This window comes from Asterias amurensis, chromosome 4 (assembly GCF_032118995.1).
Source record: "Asterias amurensis chromosome 4, ASM3211899v1".
In the NCBI taxonomy this organism is placed as follows: Eukaryota; Metazoa; Echinodermata; class Asteroidea; order Forcipulatida; family Asteriidae; genus Asterias; species Asterias amurensis.
The window spans coordinates 2,391,578-2,410,849 of record NC_092651.1 but is presented as its reverse complement, the minus strand read 5'-3'; the positions used below and the strand labels follow the sequence as shown (position 1 = coordinate 2,410,849).

The window sequence follows — 19,272 nt, the reverse complement described above, 5'->3', positions numbered from 1 at the left end:
TCTGCATCATCCATTTTGGTTGAGATAGTTAGGATCCTGTTGCTGCAGTGGCCTTCTCAGCTACAGTAGTTTTCTGAGCGATGACTGTGGAGTACTTTGGGGGTCCATGGTACGCCTTCACTGCCACTGTAATATCAGAGGTGTCTACATCATCAACTTTGGTTGAGATAGTTAGGATCCTGTTGCTGCAGTGGCCTTCTCAGCTACTGTAGTTTTCTGAGCGATGGCTGTGGAGTACTGTGGGGGTCCATGGTACGCCTTCACTGCTACTGTAATATCAGAGGTGTCTACATCATCAACTTTGGTTGAGATAGTTAGGATCCTGTTGCTGCAGTGGCCTTCTCAGCTACAGTAGTTTTCTGAGCAATGGCTGTGGAGTACTTTGGGGGTCCATGGTACGCCTTCACTGCCACTGTAATATCAGAGATGTCTTCATCATTGACCTCAGATGAGATTGTTGAGATTTCAAATCAAACTCCAGCAGCACAAACTCAGTTATTGGTTGATGCATAAACAGCTTCATCCAGATTCCAGTTAGAGACTCAAACCCTGGTGCTCTCCTCTCACTTAAACTGCAGCAACAATCTCAGCCATCTCGTTTGACTTCTGGCTGGAGTTGCAACCAATGAGTACCCCTGGCACCACAGTCCACAGCCTGCTTGGTTCCCTGACGACCATACTTAGTGTGGTGATTTATCTCATTCTTGATACTATCAGTTTCTCTGTCAACCTGTGAACATAGAGAAGCATTTATATTAATATTAATATTAAAGTCTTATATAGCGCACGTATTTAGAATTTGAGGTCTCGAAATCAACCATCTAAAAGAACACAACTTTGTGTGACAAGGGTGTTTTTTCTTTCATTATTATCTCGCAAATTCGAGAACAAATTGAGCTCAAATTTTCACAGGTTTTTTTATCTTATGCACATGTTGAGATACACCAAGTGAGAAGACTGGTCTTTGACAATTACCAATAGTGTCCAGTGTCTTTATTAGAAAAGACGACAGTTTTAATTTAACAGTTTCGTGTATTCATTTTTGTTGTGATAAGAAAACAAGTATGACATTAAGTAGGATTTTAAACTTTGCATAGTGGAAACACGATATAGTGCAGATTTGTGGTAACACCATGTAATGATAATCTCTGAATGAGCATACTGATCGAATCGTCAGAGTTAAAACCATGGGTGCTTTTCAGAACCACCCCAACTCATTTAGAGATTACATGGTGTTACCGCAAACCTTTACTATATAACATTGCAACTGTCACAAGTTCATACCTCATCATATGACCTGGGCTCAAGTTCACAAAGAGTCAGGACTAGTCCTAACTTAGGACTATGTCCTAGGAGATATTTAAAACTTAAGGCGAGTCCCAAGTTAGGAAGAGTAACTCGTCCCAACTCGAGATAAGACTATTCTTAACTCTTTGTGAAATCCACCCTGGGTCTCACTGATGCAATAAATCCATAGTTATTGGGTATTCTTTTCTACAGAAATGAACTTTGTTTTCCACAAAATGAGCATTAATTGTGGATATATTTACCTCATCAATTTCGTGATACAGTTTCCTCACCACCACATCTTCATATACTTCATCATCAGTCTGGTAGATCACATCCTTCTTCTCGCTGATGGTATGATGCATTGACATTAACTGTTGGGGTCAAGAGGTTTGGGAATGAGGTAAGACTGGTAGACTAGAATGATGAGTTGATACAATACTGTTTGACAACAATAATAACTAAGACAGGGATAGACTTGATTCAAGTCCCATTCTCGTGTGAGAGGTCCCTAAGCATACACCCCAACTTACTATAAAACAACACGTACATGTAGCATACACAGTACAGTGCGCGCTCGCCGTCAAAGTGTGGTCCCGAGAATGGGACTTGACGAGGTCGTTTAATACTCTGCACGTTGTTAATGGAAAATCTCCCCAAATGAGGAGATATACAAAACCAATGGGAGCGTGAAAGCGCTGCCCTGTCGGTAAAATATTCATTATACTCTGTGACATCACAGTGTGGAAGACAGTGGGGCGGGTAAACTCATTAGCAGGCAAGGGGGTGTCGGTGTCATAAGTCGTTTTATTGCACTTCCCAAAATTCAAATTTTGCAAACAAAACCGACCCCAATGTATGTTACAACATATTACTTAAATTCAAATGAGCATTTAGTGCTTTCTTTTTTATAATTAATTGGTTATTAAAAAACGTATTTCAATCATCAACTTAATACTTAACCCACAAATGACAAATGAACTAGTAATATTTTTGGGTGCGTTTAATTGGTCAAAACGTATCACGTAACAATGTTACATATTCATAAGTGAATACATTTATATACCAGGCGACTGCGACATCGTCAAGTCCCTGTCCCGCATGCGGAACAGGTTTTGGAATTCAGAGCATCACAAAACAGTAGTTTCCTGGGGATGGCTTGGGATTGGGACTTGAGTCAAATCTAAGACAGGGACAGATTGTGATTCAAGCTTGAACAGTGAGGAACAAAAGAGGTCCACATAATGTATAGCATTGAAGCTACACGGACTTTCAAATGTCAACACAGTAATTTTTACAATGTTGAAGAATATGATTTTTCTTAAATTAGAACAAAGCGATATTCAATGAGTGTGTGCACCACAAAGATAAGACCAAATGCCACCTTTTGTTATATAAAGAATTATCATTATCCACAGTTAACCAATACGATTCAAACTTACTCCTTGTCACTGGGTGGGCTCATTGGCCTATCAGTTAAGATGTACTCTAGAATGAGGAAGGTGGACTACCATCTCAACTGCCTCAACTATTCAATATGATTCAAACTTGCTCCTTGTCACTGGGTGAGCTCATTGGCCTATCAGTTAAGATCTACTCTAGAATGAGGAAGGTGGACTACCATCTCAACTGCCTCAACTATTCAATATGATTCAAACTTGCTCCTTGTCACTGGGTGAGCTCATTGGCCTAGCAGTTAAGATCTACTCTAGAATGAAGAAGTTGGACTACCATCTCAACTGCCTCAGTATTTCAATATGATTCAAACTTGCTCCTTGTCACTAGGTGAGCTCATTGACCTAGCAGTTAAGATCTACTCTAGAATGAGGAAGGTGGACTACCATCTCAACTGCCTCAGTTATTCAATACGATTCAAACTTGTTCAGTGTCACTGTGTGAGCTCATTGGCCTAGCAGTTAAGATCTACTCTAGAATGGGGAAGGTGGACTACCATCTCAACTGCCTCAGTATTTCAATATGATTCAAACTTGCTTCTTGTCACTGGGTGAGTTCATTGGCCTAGCAGTTAAGATCTACTCTAGAATGAGGAAGGTGGACTACCATCTCAACTGCCTCAGTATTTCAAAATGATTCATACTTGCTCCTTGTCACTGGGTGAGCTCATTGGCCTAGCAGTTAAGATCTACTCTAGAATGAGGAAGGTGGACTACTATCTCAACTGCTTCAGTATTTCAATACGATTCAAACTTGCTTCTTGTCACTGGGTGAGTTCATTGGCCTAGCAGTTAAGATCTACTCTAGAATGAGGAAGTTGGACTACCATCTGAACTGCCTCAGTATTTCAATAGGATTCAAACTTGCTTCTTGTCACTGGGAGAGCTCATTGGCCTAGCAGTTAAGATCTACTCTAGAATGAGGAAGTTGGACTACCATCTAAACTGCCTCAGTATTTCAATACGATTCAAACTTGCTTCTTGTCACTGGGTGAGCTCATTGGCCTAGCAGCTAAGATGTACTCTAGAATGAGGAAGGTGGACTACTATCTCAACTGCCTCAGTATTTTAGTATGATTCAAACTTGCTCCTTGTCACTGGGTGAGCTCATTGGCCTGACAGTTAAGATCTACTCTAGAATGAGGAAGGAGGACTACCATCTCACATGCCTCAGTATTTCGATATGATTCAAACTTGCTCTTTGTCACTGGGTGAGCTCATTGGCCTACACTGCAAAAACGTTGGTCAAATTATTTGTTGGGCAAAGTAACTTCAACAATTATTGGTCGATAATTGCCCAACAACACCAATAATTGGTGTTGTTGGGCAAACATTTTGTTTGCCAATTTGTAAAGCGGAACAAAGGTTGGCCAAGTGTTGGGCAAATAATTCGTAATCTGAATTTATCATAACTGTTGGTTACACTTTTGCTTATTTATTGGGCAACTTTTTGGGTAATTTTAATTAACTTTGATTGTTGGTTAAAATGATGCACATTAGTTGGTCAAAATCATCCGATCATGCGCACTACGATCAAAGAGTTGCCCAAAAGTTGGGTATGGTATAAAAAACATAGCGATATTTTCCAACATGGCGAGTGGAGGAGTGGCTGTGACGAGTGGGGTTGTCCAGTAGATATAGATCCAATTTGAAGGTTAGTTTTTAACTAAATATGAAGTTGTGTTTTCTATTCAGTCGTGCATAGTCGTGACAGTTGCAGAGGGAGCAACACAGTGACACAACTGTTGAATTAGTTTCAGTTTTTAGTTTCAGTTTCATCATGCCATTATGTGCAATGCCGGTTTTGGCATGTATGCGTGTGCTTGCGCTGCAACTGTCACGACTGTGTACAACAACTGAACAGGAAACAAACTGTATTTAGTTAAAAACTAACCTTCCAAAGCATCTACAAACCACTGAGCACCCTCTCGATTTTGAGAGAGATGTCGAGGTCACAGCTCACTACCGTTAGCCATCGTGGAAAAGATATTTTCTATGCCTGGTTGTATGACGTATCACAGGAGAAACTGTAAATCAAAGGGTTAAATATATTCACCATTTGTTGGATAACACCGAAAAGGGTTAAATCATTAATAAAATCATCGCCCAATAAGTGGGTTATTGATAATGTATTAAATACCCAGAAAATGGGTAAACAAAATATTAACCAACTGTTGGTTAGCAAAATATACCCAACTATTGATGAGGAAATATTACCCAGTTATTTGGCAATCAGAGTGCCCAACTTTGATGGGTAATATTTTGCCCAAAAGTTGGAGTTCACTATTCGCCCTTAATTGGGTAAAAGGTTGGGCATTTTTTTACCCAATTTGTTTACAGTGTAGCAGTTAAGATCTACTCTAGAATAAGGAAGGTGGACTACCATCTCAACTGCCTCAGTATTTCAATATGATTCAAACTTGCTCCTTGTCACTGGTTCAGCTCATTGGCCTAGCAGTTAAGATCTACTCTAGAATGAGGAAGGTGGACTACTATCTCATCTTTTTCAGTATTTCAATATGATTCAAACTTGCTCCTTGTCACTGGGTGAGCTAATTGGCCTAGCAGTTAATATCTAGCAGTTAAGATCTATGCTTAAAGAATATTTGTAAGCAATACCCTAAGCAGCAGAATGTTATTTGACAGTGGATTTGTCTGCACTCTTATTTCTTGACTCTAAGACACACCACATGGTTCCTCTCATACCTGATTACTTTGGTTTAGTTCATGCTCCAGCAGTGACATCATCTGCTTCAGCTTTAGACTCCCAACACTCCTCATCCTCAAGACACTGAACTAGACTCGAGTTCTCCTTCTGTAAAGAATAAAGATGAGAAAGAGGGTAGATGATTAGAAAGTAAAATCCAGTAGAATTCCAACCATTGATGATCCTTACACCGTGTTCAGAATCTCGTTCATGAGAACCATCTTCTGTCTGAGGTTTATTTGACTCTCCACAGGACTCCGAAAGCAGTGAGTATACAGCGCTTATCACACATCAATGAGAGGGTCAAACTACAATAAGATTATTCATTATCTCAGCCAGGCTATCACGGGCAGCGCTATATTGATACTTCTCATCACTAAACCCTAGGAAGGGATGAGCTGCAAAACATCGATGAATGGCTACATTTGAATCTGTTTGTAGGGTAGTTTCGGTTCAATAAGCTCAAATTTCTAAATTTTAGCTTGATCTGCTGATTGGTCGCGCTACGGCACACTCTTCCTCATTGTAATTTATTACTTAGATTTGTTTTACTTCAGAAAAGATGTGAGCTCCTTCAAGATCTATAAAGTAACTTCAATAATTCCTAAACATTTTTAATTAAGGAAATATCTCTAAGCTCAGAGCAGTTTGTACAAGACAATCAAAGTGTATGAGGGAGAAAGAAAATCTTCACTTGACAGAAACAATAATGGAGTAAGAATCATCTGCAGATTTATTGACAATGTCAAAAGTTTGGAATATACTTTGCTTTAGAGATAGAGTAGCATTAATCCAACCAATTTTTCATGCGCAATAATCCACTGCAACGTCTTAACATACAGATCAAACTTACTCAAACAAACTCAAACTAAACTACTTTTTGCATGCACTATCAACAGCATCCACCAGTCTTGATTATCAAGTAAAATGTACTCCCAATATGGGTCAAAAAGCAAACTCATACAGTAAGTCTTCAAGGCAGTGGACACTATTGGTAATTACTCAAAATAATTATTAGCATAAAACCTTTCTTGGTGACAAGTAATGGGGAGAGATTGATGATATAAAACAAAGTGAGAAATGGCTCCCTCTGAAGTGCCATAGTTTTTCGAGAAAGACCAATTGTCCACGAATTTGATTTCGAGACCTCAAGTTTAGAACTGGAGGTCTCAAATCAACCATCTAAACGCACACAACTTCGCGTGACTAGGGTGTTTGTTTCTTTCATTATTATCTCACAACTTCTATGACCGATTGAGCTCAAATTTTCACAGGTTAGTTATTTTCTGCATATGTTGAGATACACCAACTGTGAAGGCTAGTCTTTGACAATTACCAATGGTGTCCACTGCCTTTCCAAAAATTTTTGATCATAAAACAAACCTGTCTCTTAAAGGGAAGATACACGTTTGGTAATTACTCAAAGCAAATATTAACTTAAAAACTGACTTGGTAACGTGCATTGGAGAGCAGTTGATAGTATAAAACATTGTGGAAAACGACTCCCTCTGAAATAACGTAGTTTTTGAGAAAGAGGTACTTTCTCACTTAAATAATAAAGGACTTCTAGCTAGAAGTCTTTTATTCCTGTCTGAAAGCAAACACATCTGTCTAACAAGGGTGTTTTTTGTTTCATAATTTACTCGCAACTTCGATGACCGATTGAGCCCAAATTTTCACAGGCTTGTTATTTTATGCCTATGTTGGGATACACCAAGTGAGAAGACTGGTCTTTGACAATAACCAAACGTGTACCTTCCCTTTAACATAAAAGCAAATCCAGATAATTGGAAGTATCAGCAATACAACTACTTCTAATAGCTTTATAACACAATAGCTTTATAACACAATCTTGATTATACAATGAAACTAAAGTTAACTGCAAACTTTTCTATAATGAAAATCATGAATTATGTAGCACCTTATACAGGATTACAAGGTGCTACGGTGCATAAAAGCAGCCACAGTCAGGAACACCGGGGTACACCCCTTCTCGTTTTGATAAGTGCACTGGGTTCTTTTACATGCGAACACAACACATGGGACCAACGGCTATACGTCCCATCCGAAAAATGAAGAAATAATTAAGTGTCTTGGTTAAGGACACAAGTGTCACAACTGGGGGATTCGAACCCACACTCTGCTGATCAGAAACACTAGAGTTTGAAATATTTGCTCTTAACCACTTGGCCAAGACACTTCTACAGAAAACAATCTTGATTATACAATGAAACTAAAGTTAACTCCTCTATTATAGGTAATACTAAACTCCTATAAATGATATATAAAGTGATTGTATTTATATGACTTGATTATAATGTACACCTGTTCCTTAAAGGCACTGGACACGTCTTGTAATTGTCAAAGACCAGTATTCTCACTTGGTGTATCCCAACATATGCATTAAAAAAATATGTCAAAACTTGGGCTCGGTTGGTCACCGAAACTGCATGAAATTGATAAAAGAAAGAAAAAAACACTTGTTGCACCAATTTGTGTACTTCCAGATAGGTTATAAAAGGCTTCAGACCTGAAGTACTTCATTATTGTATTGAGAAATTACCTCTTCTCAGAAACTATTTTCTTTCAGAGGGTGCAGTTTCTCACAATTTGTTGAAGTATCAACAGCTCACCATTGCTCATTACCAAGTGACTTTTTTATGCTAACAATTCTTTTTTAGTAATTACCAATAGTGTCCAGTACATGAAAACATATAAACAAAGATCAAACTTAATTTGAAACATTGACTAAACAATCTTGGTTATCCAGTAAAATTTACTCCCAATAAAAGTCAAGCAGCAAAAACGTTAAAGTTATCTTTAAATCACTTTACACATGTTCCTTAACATCAAACCAAATTCAGATAGTTCAACAAATCAGTCCAAAAATTGTATACAAAGAAAATAGACTTAACTTCCTTCATCGGTTAAAACCAAACAAGTGTTTATATTTATATGACTTGATCTAGTATATACACATGTTTCTTAACATCAAATTACAGTTAATTGAAAGAACCATTAATAATAACAAGTTCAATTGACAATAGGAATACAACAATCTACCATTAAGAAGTTATGTCATCGGAGACTTTGATCAAGTCAGTGAACAATGGTGTTTATTGATTCAGAGTCAAATATTTATAGATCTACTTTTTCCACACCATGATCAGACTATTAATTGTGTCTACAAGAGCAAACATACTTCACAGTTGCCATTAGAACTCCAAACTCAAAACTGACCCTGACTTTAGATTCAATTAGATCTAACCCATGTTTGGATCAATCTGACCTACATTCAGGACCATCCAGGAGTATTTAGAGTGCTTAGTATAAAGCAATCTAGCTTACCAGGGAAGTTGGAGGAACTCTATATTTACTCATCCTGACTCTAGATTCAATTAGACCTGACCCATGTTTGGATCAATCTGACCCACATTCAGGGTCATCCAGGAGTATTTAGAGTGCTTAGTATAAAGCCATCCAGCTTACCAGGGAAGTTGGGGGAACTCCGTATTTACTCATTCTCAGATTGTAGTGTCAGTAAGTTGGTCAACAACTACATACAAGGATTTCAAACTTTGTATATCAGAGCTACAATCAAGTTAAATTTGATGAACTAAAAATATCTGTCTAGTCATAAATTACCAAAGAGCCGACTAGCAACAGGTTGGAAACAATTCCAAATGTGTTTCCAGTTGATGTCTGTTGCAAAGTCTTTCTGGTAATTGTTTCAAAATTGGTATCAGAGCTGACCTTTCAATGCTCCTTGTTTGCTTACTATACAACAACAAATACTAGAAATTTATTACATTTGCAATACAATACAATTAGGCCATACAGCATCATAAGAACATAAACAATAAACAAGGTAAACCATTGTTCCTTTGCAAAATAAAATGAATTCTGCTCAACTAGCACAGCATGTTATATTTCTCGTTACAAATCTATGAAGTAGACTCTTTGTCAATCTTGAACAGACAATTTCTACCATCACAATTTTATGGTCCCTGCATGTGACAATTTGTTGGCATTTTACATAAAATCGCAATCATACAAAATCCTGAAGCTAAAAATGGTTCAACAGTCGAGAAAGATAAAGAGTAACAAGGTAAAACAGTTGTTCTTTTACAAATCAACGTTGATAGTATGAAAACCAATTCTACTCAGCTAGCAGAGATGTTATTTTCTGATTACAAGTCATTAAAGTATACATGGTCAATCTTGAATGGGACAGGAACAACAATAAAGGGAGCACTTTTCTACCGTTACATTAACACTTTTTCCACGTGGTTGCCAAACCACCAGTAAATGTTTGAATGGACATGCCGGCTTATACTGGAAAGTGTTGAATTACTCTCCAATTTCGTTAAAAAAACAGCAGAGGGCGTAGGCTGGTAACATTTCTCATGGAAGAATCCGAGGGGGATTTAGAAAAAAAATAAACTGTAAAAACATCAAATGAATCAACTCAAACTATTTCCAGTGAAAGCCTGCATGTCTGTTCACATGTCCAAACATTTGAAGGTGTTTCAGAGTCCACTTTCAAAATAAAATAATTGTGTGGATGCCTCACTGATATTATTGATCAATTGAACTAATTGTGAGTTTCAAGTTTAAACTGATAAGATGTTTGTTTGATTAAAGAATGAATAACGCACATCTTTTTTAATTCTAGATTGATTTTTATTGAGCTGTATGGACACACTGTGGTCATTACATGTCAATGTACATGTTGTACTTGTAGCATTTGTTTCTCTTACCAGTATCATCATAATCAGTTAACATTACACCTTATTATAAATCTTCACTGAATCACCGTCAGCCACTGCAAACTGCTGACCATCTGATGTCAATGATATTCCACATGGGTTGTTCAGATCCTGAACAATACAGCTGAGAAATCTACCCTGAGTGTCATACTGATGAATATGAGCAATGTAGTGATACCCAATGTTCACTGCAATGTAGATAGCTGAGCTGTCACAGCATACACCTCTGCAGGATTGAACCGGTTGACTATCGATCTTTGGATTGATGCTGAATAGTGTAGCACCATCAACTCTAAATATGTCTACTCGATGTCTGCTCCCACCACTGACTACAACTCTGTTCTTGCTGTCAATGGCCAAGTACCAAGGTCGTGTCTGAACTGAAACCGTGCTAATGAGTGAACCATCACTGGATCTGTGTTTAGTTATAACTGACCTTCTCACATCCCCGACCATGATTGTATCCTTTATGACTGCTACACTCTGAAGGTCTACTGATGTCTTGCCCACTTCACTATGAGGCACTGTGTGGAATTCAAACATCTTGTTGCCATTCCTATTGTACATCTTGACAGAGTTGGTTTCATCTACAATCACTAACTGATTCTTGAATGCAGCAACATCCCATGGACCTGAAAAACAAATGAACAAATGAATAGGACTCAATACAATGATAATTAATTCGCAAATTACTTTCAATCTGTTTAATTTTATGATTGTGAAAAATGCAAAAGAGATGTTTGCTTATTAAATTTTGTCCTATATTAGAAAAGTCAGTATTACTTTGCTAATAACTCACAAAGCACCTACGTGCAATTTTGAAATACAGTAGGACAATAAACATGAATCTGTTCCATAGAGTTATATATAAGAACTAGAGGGCGCACGAGTGATGCTTCGTGCACAAACGCCACGGGACCGCAAGATGACAAGCGCGTCATACTGCAAGCGCGTTGAATATGAAATACACGTTTGAGGTTTTTTTTATTGAACGTTCACGCGATGCTGTTTGTTCAACTTACAAAATGGCTGCACAAACATATGCTGTGAGACAGCTGTTTTGTCAACTTAGAAAATGGCTGCCTGCTCGCATACCGGGGCGCGTATATAGGCCAGTGCGCGCTCTAGTTCTTATATATAACTCTATGATCAGTTCATACTAGCAAGGTGACTACTATCAAGAGAACTCTGATTTTGAAGATAGTCTCGTTAACTCTTATTTTCAGTCTTTTGTAAAATTGCATTAACTATGTTAACTGTTGATATTTATTCATTCATTTATATTAGAAATCGAAACTTCTTTGTTGATGGTGTTGAATAGAAGAATGTAAATATTCAGAATGACAGTAGATAGAGTGGATTCAGGGATCATGTAGAAAGTATGTACGTATAACAACAGCACTAGAGCCTGCAAGGTCATTTTATCAATCTCAATTATGATCCCGACTTGTAACAAAATAAATTAACCAAGGCAACACCTGAAGGAGTGAACAGATTTCCTGAGATATTACAATTGTTTGAATAAAAAATAAAAAACTAACAGTTAAAACCTATGTGGGGGGACAAATGTCAGCATGACAATGACCAAAGGGGCCTTGCAAACAAACAGGTCCCTCACTGCAGGGTTTTAATGATTGATTTTAGTTGATAAGTTTGATTAAACTTTCTCAGATTTGGTTTCAGTTTTGGAGAGTAATGACTTAATTTCACGAAATACTGTTCGACTGACAACTACTCAACTGCAGCATTACTCAACTGCAGCATTAGTTACAGCATTAATACACCTCAAACTAAAGACTTAAATTGTAAAAGACTTACATTGTGGTAGTTTGATAGTTTTCTTCTGGTGTCCTGTAGTGTCGTAGATTACCACTCTGCTATTCCTTTGATCTGTCATTGCTATCTCATCCCCAGGTAAAGAGGCGTCAACACCCACAGCCCCATTGAGTCCTTCAAACCTCTCAAAACCAAGCTCCCACTTTGGCTCCTTCATAATCAGATTACCCAGGGAGATGTCACAAACCTGCTCCAGTTGATCTGCAAGACCAGTTATGTTGAAGTTAGTCTTGAGAGCTTGAACATCTTTCTGATGAAGTTGTGTCTTTTTTCGACACACAGGACAAATAAGCATCGTAGCATCTTTGTAGTTGGTAGACTGGTACTTCTGCAAACAGGTTTTACAGAAGCTGTGCAGACAGTCAAGGACTCTGGGATCATTATATTGCTCATAGCAAATACCACACTCCAGATGATTCTGAACAATTTTCTGAAGAGCTGAAACCTTTGGTGGGTTTGACGAAGCCATTTTATCTGAAAACAGGGACAAAGGAGCAAAACATTACTTTTAAATAAGATTAAGCATTCAGTTTATTAGAACCACTTTCAGTACACAACTGTAAACTTATAGATCATGGCATCAATACAAATAACACACTTGTACTCAGCAGTTTGAATTTCTAAAGAAAAGTACTTCACCATTCACCAATGTGTGATACGCACTGTATACTCAGTGCTTTCCCCGGAGTGATGCAGAAACAAATCCCAAGCAACCTACTCAGGTTAGATTCAAACCCATGACCCACAGCATCCTAGAGCTGATAACTAAACTACTAGCCCACTGAGCATCCCAGCACAGAGTGATGAGAATCCTGTAATTAATAAGGGAATAAAAGGGTAGCGACGAGTTTTTTAAATAAGGGAATCAATGTGTGGTGAAGAGGCTTTCAACTAGTGGTTTAAACCCAGAGAGGCCTGGTTCTTGATAATTTTACCGAGACGAAGTCGACTAGTTGAAAACTGATTCAACACACTTTTATTCCCATTCATAAATACCTTTTTGGTCAAAAAACATCAACACTTGTTGGTCAAAAAGTAAAATAAATGCAAAAATTATAATTGTTCAATAATTTCTTTCAACACAACACCCCTCCAACTATGAAATGGTAAGACCCCCGGGTAAACAACTCCTTATAAGGAGATTGCTGTGTATCGCGTGATGTGGCACAACTATCCGGGCTGTTGCTCTCGACCAATAGGAATGAAGAAACTGTCTTATAAGCACAGGGAGGTGCAACCTCGCATGTCATGCCCATGTTTCATTGTGCATAAACAAAGCTCCAGTGTGCATTAACAAAAGGTTTATGCACACCCACGTGACGCGCTCTTCACCAATAGGAGTAGAGAAACTGTCTGGGGTTTTTATGAATGCCTAGTTAATGCTGATCACACATCAGTGTTTGGTCAAACCCATCAACCTAATGAAACACAAATCAGTTTAAAGTCATTATTGTATGCAGGTTTTTGTCTAAACTCATCAATATTGTGTACAATTGTATCAAGAAAAAAAAAACTACTACCTAAGCCTAAGATGTAATCAGAAAATGGCAACATTTGACCAAAGCTAAAACATGAAATGTCCTGAGACAATGGAGAAATTATAAATATACATTAGTTTTGTTTATACCAGTCTAATACAAAATCATCTTTTTCTCAAATAAACTCTAAATAAATGTTGAGACTTGTAAAAAAAAAAAAAAAAAAAATCTTGGGTTGTAAAATTCAAACCAAGGAGGCACATGTGAACTGAAGATGAGATTGAGTTTCTAAAATCAAACCAGAAATCCCCCCCCCCCACAGAAGTGTGGGTGGGGTCTATGAGGGAATACTTACCTGTAGAGCACAATACTATTTTTGCATATTTCCCTATATCGGCAGGTAATATCGTTAACAATTAAATAGCGCCGCAACATGTCCGCAACATGTCCGCAGGAACATCACTGTCTTCTTCGCATCCCATGGCCAAGTATTCGGTCAAGAGCAGCAAAAATTATGTTGACCGCATACCAAATCTAGAGGCGACATCGACTTTTTTCAAAGTCTCCTAAAACTTATCATGTACCTTGTCTGGATGCGGTGGCCCTGGCATCGGCGACTAATTTATCTTTCACCGAGTCATGTAACACTGGCAAGGAAAAGAACTCCTCGAAGTCTGCCTAAAGAAGTTGGTAGTATTCACTCTCGAGCAATGAATATGGATGCCATTTGTTATTGGCCTTGATTGACTGCATCCGGTCAATGCACACTTGATCTAGCGGCAGTTTTGGAAAAACTTTATCCTTTCCTGCCGCCAGTCGAGTGCGACGTTTGAATGACTTCTTTGTCGGCAACGGCCACTCGTCTGCAGTGGGGAGATCTAGCACCTTTACCATATCCGGCTGTACCAAGCGCAACTCTGTTTCTGTTATGGATAACTGTTGCAGCTGTGCCACCTCATCCTCCCCAGCCGAGTCGCCGGAGCGAGATGCATGGGTCGACACCAGGGATTGGGAGCCGTGTGAACTCGTTTGAGCAGCGTCCCGGTCCCGCACATGAGGCCCCACCCCCTCGGTCAAAAAAGCCGACGCTGTTGAACGGGCACCCCCGAACACCGGAAACCCAATGCTGTGGAGCGCCCGTCAGAGTGTGACCCTCTCAGGGACAATAGTCTGTCTAGCCCCTCCGGCCAGCGACGCCCCCACACCCATCGGGTTGGCGGGCACTGTGGTTAACATTCCACCCCGGTCACCCGTGCTGTATTGCACTGTGCCAGGGGGGCCCGAGAGGCCAGAACCCATTGAGCCATGACGGGTAGCCACAATGGGCTGCCCGGTACTCTGGGTTTGATCGGTGGCAAAGATCAGACCCGGTACAACGTCTTGCTTACCAACTCGACCTTTCTTAGGCTTAAGTTCCGTCTTGGGGGCTCGGGTAACTCGCCCCTTCGAAACAGCCTTGCGTTTGCCAGCCCCACTATCCTTGGCCGATGCCACAGACCGAGTACTCGGCCCTGCAACATCACCAGTGGGGCTGCCAGCACCCGCAGCCAGCGGCGTAACTAGACATTTTCATTTGGTGGGGCAAGTGGGGGCAAAGATTAAATTTGGGGGGGCCAAAGAAGTGCAAGATTATTATTAAATATGTTAACTGATATAGTTGATACACACCAATGCAGTTCTAAAACAGTCTACATAGTCAGAAGGTAACAACAGATTGCGAAAACAACAAAATCTTAGAGAACTTGTCATTTTGTATAAGATAAAACTTTTCGACTGTATAAAAGGATTAAATTACCAACTGTGATTACCATGGAAGTACCAATTTAGAGTTGTACACGGCATTCTAAAATAGGCTTTGTTGGTGTGTAAATACCCAAAACATAATAACATTAGGCCAAGTAAAAATAGAAAAATAGAAACTGTTAGCGTCCCCGCCCGCATCCTTTTTACAGGACACCTCCTTTTTCTTTTCTGAAGTTTTTTTTATGCACATTTTTTATTTTATTTTTTAGGAAAAGGGTTATTTTAAATGATCTCAGCAAAAAAAAATTCTGAATGTTTTGTCTGAATGCCTTGACCAAACTGTTTCATTAATGTTTTGTGTATTTCAGCAGCAGAAAAAAACAATTGATATTTGACATTCATGGCTGCAATCTTGAAATAAAAAATAAAAAGCCCCTCCTCCTTCCTTTTTTGAGAAACCCAGACACTAAACATGTTTCTTTTTTTCACTTGGCCTTATTGTAGCAAATGTAAGCCATCAAAAAAAAATATACAGGATTGAAATTGTGGGTATTTAATAATCACATTTTAGTTATGAAACGGATATTTAAAACAGGCCTACCTCTCAATTGCACCGCTTGCTTCAAAGGAGAAGAAATGGTCTAAGCAACCTTTTTCGCTGGCCATTTTGCTGTAGTAAATTTCTCTGTAGTGCATCAGACCATGGAGGTTGAAACTTCTACCTCCATGATCTGACTAAGTTGTGTTAACAGAGCTATTGGTCTGCGTTCAGACCACCACGTATTTAACAGAACTTTGTCACGTCCTGCACTCTCTGTAACCGCAAAACCACAACAAACATTTACTGCCAATATGATCGCGTGCGCGTTTCCATGCATTTTTTCATGTTATAGTCCACATAGGGCCTACTGATGTGAATACAAGTTTTCCTTTTTACGGCAGCATTTTATGCAGCCTTAAACGATTCATACATTAGGCCTATAAGAATTTACTTTTCTCTGATTTCATATGGGGGGGGGGGCAAGAGGGGGGGAACAGAACGCTTGATACTTCTCACACAACTATGTCAATAAAAAAACACAAACTAGTTCCACGAACTGTTATGGTCGTAGGGTATTATTTATAAAGCTTCTCAAAACAATTATTGGGACGTTTAAGAATAAATCTTTGCTAGTTATTAAAACAACCGCGTCTCACCCTTCCTGCCGCTAAGAGAAAAGAGGAAGATCACGTGGTGCGCCGCGGGGTGCTATGGGGTGGCCAATAGAGGGCGTTATTTACGTCTTAGCGATATTACCTGCCGGTATAGCAGGGCGCGCCTGCGGAACGTCAATCTGTCCGTTTTTCACGTGCATCAGGCTGCATACAAGTTTTCCATTCAGTTTACTCATGCCCACACCTTGTACATCTGGGCTCAAACCATTTATGTTTATGTGAGCGGGGAGTGAGCGAGCGGGGACGAGGGAGTGATGTGTTGGTACCCGGCGCAGCAGCACACCTTAGTCAGTGCTATGTGATTTACCACTGACCATGTGTAAAGTCTGATACCTTACAAACGAGTGTTGAATTTGCATTAAGAACGTCTGGTTGCAATACCACAAATCCCTGTGTTGCATGGATTAAAAGTAAGGTCTTGTTGCCAAACATCGTGCTCAGTATGTCTACCAACAGTGATGAGCTTCTGACTACTGCTGTCAAATTTTCAGTCAATCTTTTTATGATATAAATGACGATCTTTTTATGAATGCTGCTGCACGTTGCAGTGTTTTGTTGTTAATTTGTCTGTCAAATCGGAATGATTTTTTTTTGAGGCAGCGAGAATGACGTGAAGTAGGTATGTGGAAATTTCTTGATTGGGTTTCACAGCCAAAAAACCCCTCCTAAGCCTAAGGGATGAAAAAGGCCTGCTGTTCGGTCGTGCTAACTTTTTTTCTTCTAATAATAATAAAACTTTGGTCTTGTAAAAAATCTTCCGTTCCAGTAAAAATTCTGAGCAACAAGTCCTGCGGTCTTGTGGATTTTTTCCCCGAATTCGGGCCCTGGGTATAGGGAAATATGCAAAAATAGTATTGTGCTCTACAGGTAAGTATGAGTGAAGTAGACCAACATGACACCCATGCACACCTCTGATTTACACAATAACGTTACCTGTGAATTAATAACTTTTTAAAAAGACTGAGTACTGAAATAAATAAAAACTTACATGTAGGCCTATCAAAGCCCAGAGTTTTGAGCAAAGGTTTAATTTGTTTTATTATTTGTACTCACCTTGTCCCTGTGTACTGTAAACACTGTCAAATATGGCTGATCACAGCTATGCGTACTACTGAGGTCTTTTCACGAACAATGTTCCAAGCAAAAATGGCGCTGGCGACAAATTGTTTTACCTTTTGACTCCAAGAGTCACATAGCAGATATTTACAAAAGGTCTCTAGAGTTGGATGTCTGGTACAGCCGGGTACAGCAAATAAAGAAGTGGACTTTCAACTCGGTACATCCGTAAAGTTTAAAGGCACTGGACACTATTGGTAATTACTCAAAATAATTGGTAGCATAAAAACTTACTTGGTAACAACCAATGGTGAGCTGTTGATAGTATAAAACATTGTGAGAAAAGGCTCCCTCTGAAAAAACGTAGTGTTCGAGAAAAGAAGTAACTTTCCCTGAATTTGAGTTTGAGACCTCAGATTTAGAATTTGAGGTCTCGAAATCAACCATCTCAACGCACACATATTCGTGTGACAAGGGTGTTTTTTCTGTTATTATTATCTTGCAATTCCACAATTAATTGAGCTTAAATTTCCACAGGTTTGTTTTTGTATGCATATCTTGAGATACACGAAGTGAGAAGATTGGTCTTTGACAATTACCAATAGTGTCCAGTGTCTTTAAAAGATTTGAAGCTAAACCTATTGTGGTGTGTTTGTACATGAACTGACATTGTATGTACCCTTGCTGTTTGCCTGCGCTGCGCAACAACATTTGTTATCTATCACATGTATATATAGGTGTAATGCAAATATTAAAAGTAAGGCAGCTAACACATGTACATTGTCTGGTCACGTATTTAATGTTATGTTTCATCATAATTTGCTGTTTTCTAAAATTTCTTAAATGAACAGTGGAAAGTGAAATTCCCTTTGATATGTTTTACAGAGATAGAGGCAAGAATATGTGTAGACACACTTAAAGACACTGGACACTATTGGTTATTACTCAAAATAATTGTTAGCACAAACTTACATGTACTTGGTTATGAGCAAAGAGAGCTGATGATAGTATAAAACCTTGAGAAAATAGAATTAGCTGTTGCAAACAACTTACCAACCAAATGGACCGAGAGTATAAATGCAAAAAATAGTTAATGGCCTGACGTTTCGACCCTAGCAGAGTCTTTCTCGAAGGCTAAATGACAACACAACAAACATGAACAGGTAACTAAGTGAAACATAAGCAGTGAAGTGGAAATACATGAATGGGGTTAGAAAGCATACATAAAAAAGCAGGGGGGTAAATAATGAATAGGGGGACAAAAAGGGGGGGGGGTTGAAGGGAAGGGACTGGCTTGACCACAAGCAAGAGGATGGAAACACAAAGGACAACATCAAGGGTGGTGAGGTTGGGTAAACAGTAATTAATTAGTGAATGAGGCTCAGGCTAAAAGGCTGTGGGGAAAAAAGGAGACGGCAAAACAAAAGGTTTATTAGTCGTTTCCTTCCTGGATGTTCAGACCATGGGGTTGAATAGTCTGGAGGCGTCTAATCCAGAGTTTCTCCCTACTCAAACGCACAGTCTCTCTGTGGTTGCCTAGTGCCTCTATGCCCTGTAAGATCATGTCAGAAATTGAGTGATTGGGAAGATTGAAGTGATGACCTACAGGTGTATCTAGCTTTTGGGTCTTGACTGTAGTAACATAGTTTTGGAGAAAGAGGTTAGCTCTCACTAAAACATTTGAATTGATTTTGAGACCTCAGCTGAGGTCTCGAAATCAAGCATCT

The 19,272-nt window shown here is 39.0% G+C and overlaps 2 protein-coding genes across 3 annotated transcripts in view; both read right to left on the bottom strand.

The window, feature by feature from the left end:
• Positions 1 to 293: 293 nt before the first annotated feature.
• LOC139936576 (uncharacterized) overlaps positions 294 to 19,272 on the bottom strand; it is a 45,232-nt gene continuing 26,253 nt past the window's right edge. Inside the window, exons 4-6 of the mRNA XM_071931418.1 lie at positions 5,448 to 5,556; positions 1,551 to 1,661; positions 294 to 730 (exon numbers count right to left, since the gene is read on the bottom strand). Coding sequence (XP_071787519.1) covers positions 587 to 730; positions 1,551 to 1,661; positions 5,448 to 5,522 — 330 coding nt within the window. The 5' untranslated portion in view covers positions 5,523 to 5,556 and the 3' untranslated portion in view covers positions 294 to 586. The remainder of the gene's footprint in view (positions 731 to 1,550; positions 1,662 to 5,447; positions 5,557 to 19,272) is intronic.
• LOC139936575 (uncharacterized) lies at positions 6,169 to 17,917 on the bottom strand. 2 transcript variants are annotated; one of them, XM_071931417.1, is made up of 4 exons: positions 17,543 to 17,917; positions 15,876 to 16,088; positions 12,036 to 12,527; positions 6,169 to 10,849 (listed from the first exon to the last, which is right to left on the bottom strand). In XM_071931417.1, the coding sequence occupies exons 3-4, from the start codon at positions 12,520 to 12,522 to the stop codon at positions 10,233 to 10,235; spliced, it is 1,104 nt and encodes a 367-aa protein (XP_071787518.1). In that variant the 5' UTR covers positions 12,523 to 12,527; positions 15,876 to 16,088; positions 17,543 to 17,917; the 3' UTR covers positions 6,169 to 10,232. The 2 variants fall into 2 exon arrangements, with proteins under 2 accessions (XP_071787518.1, XP_071787517.1); XM_071931416.1 differs by lacking the exon at positions 15,876 to 16,088.

Coding starts and splice junctions, on each gene's coding strand:
- LOC139936575 (XM_071931417.1), bottom strand. CDS start 12,522: ATGGCTTCGTCAAACCCACCAAAGGTTTCAGCTCTTCAGAAAATTGTT. Junction 10,850..12,035: donor AACTATCAAACTACCACAAT/GTAAGTCTTTTA, acceptor TTTGTTTTTCAG/GTCCATGGGATGTTGCTGCA.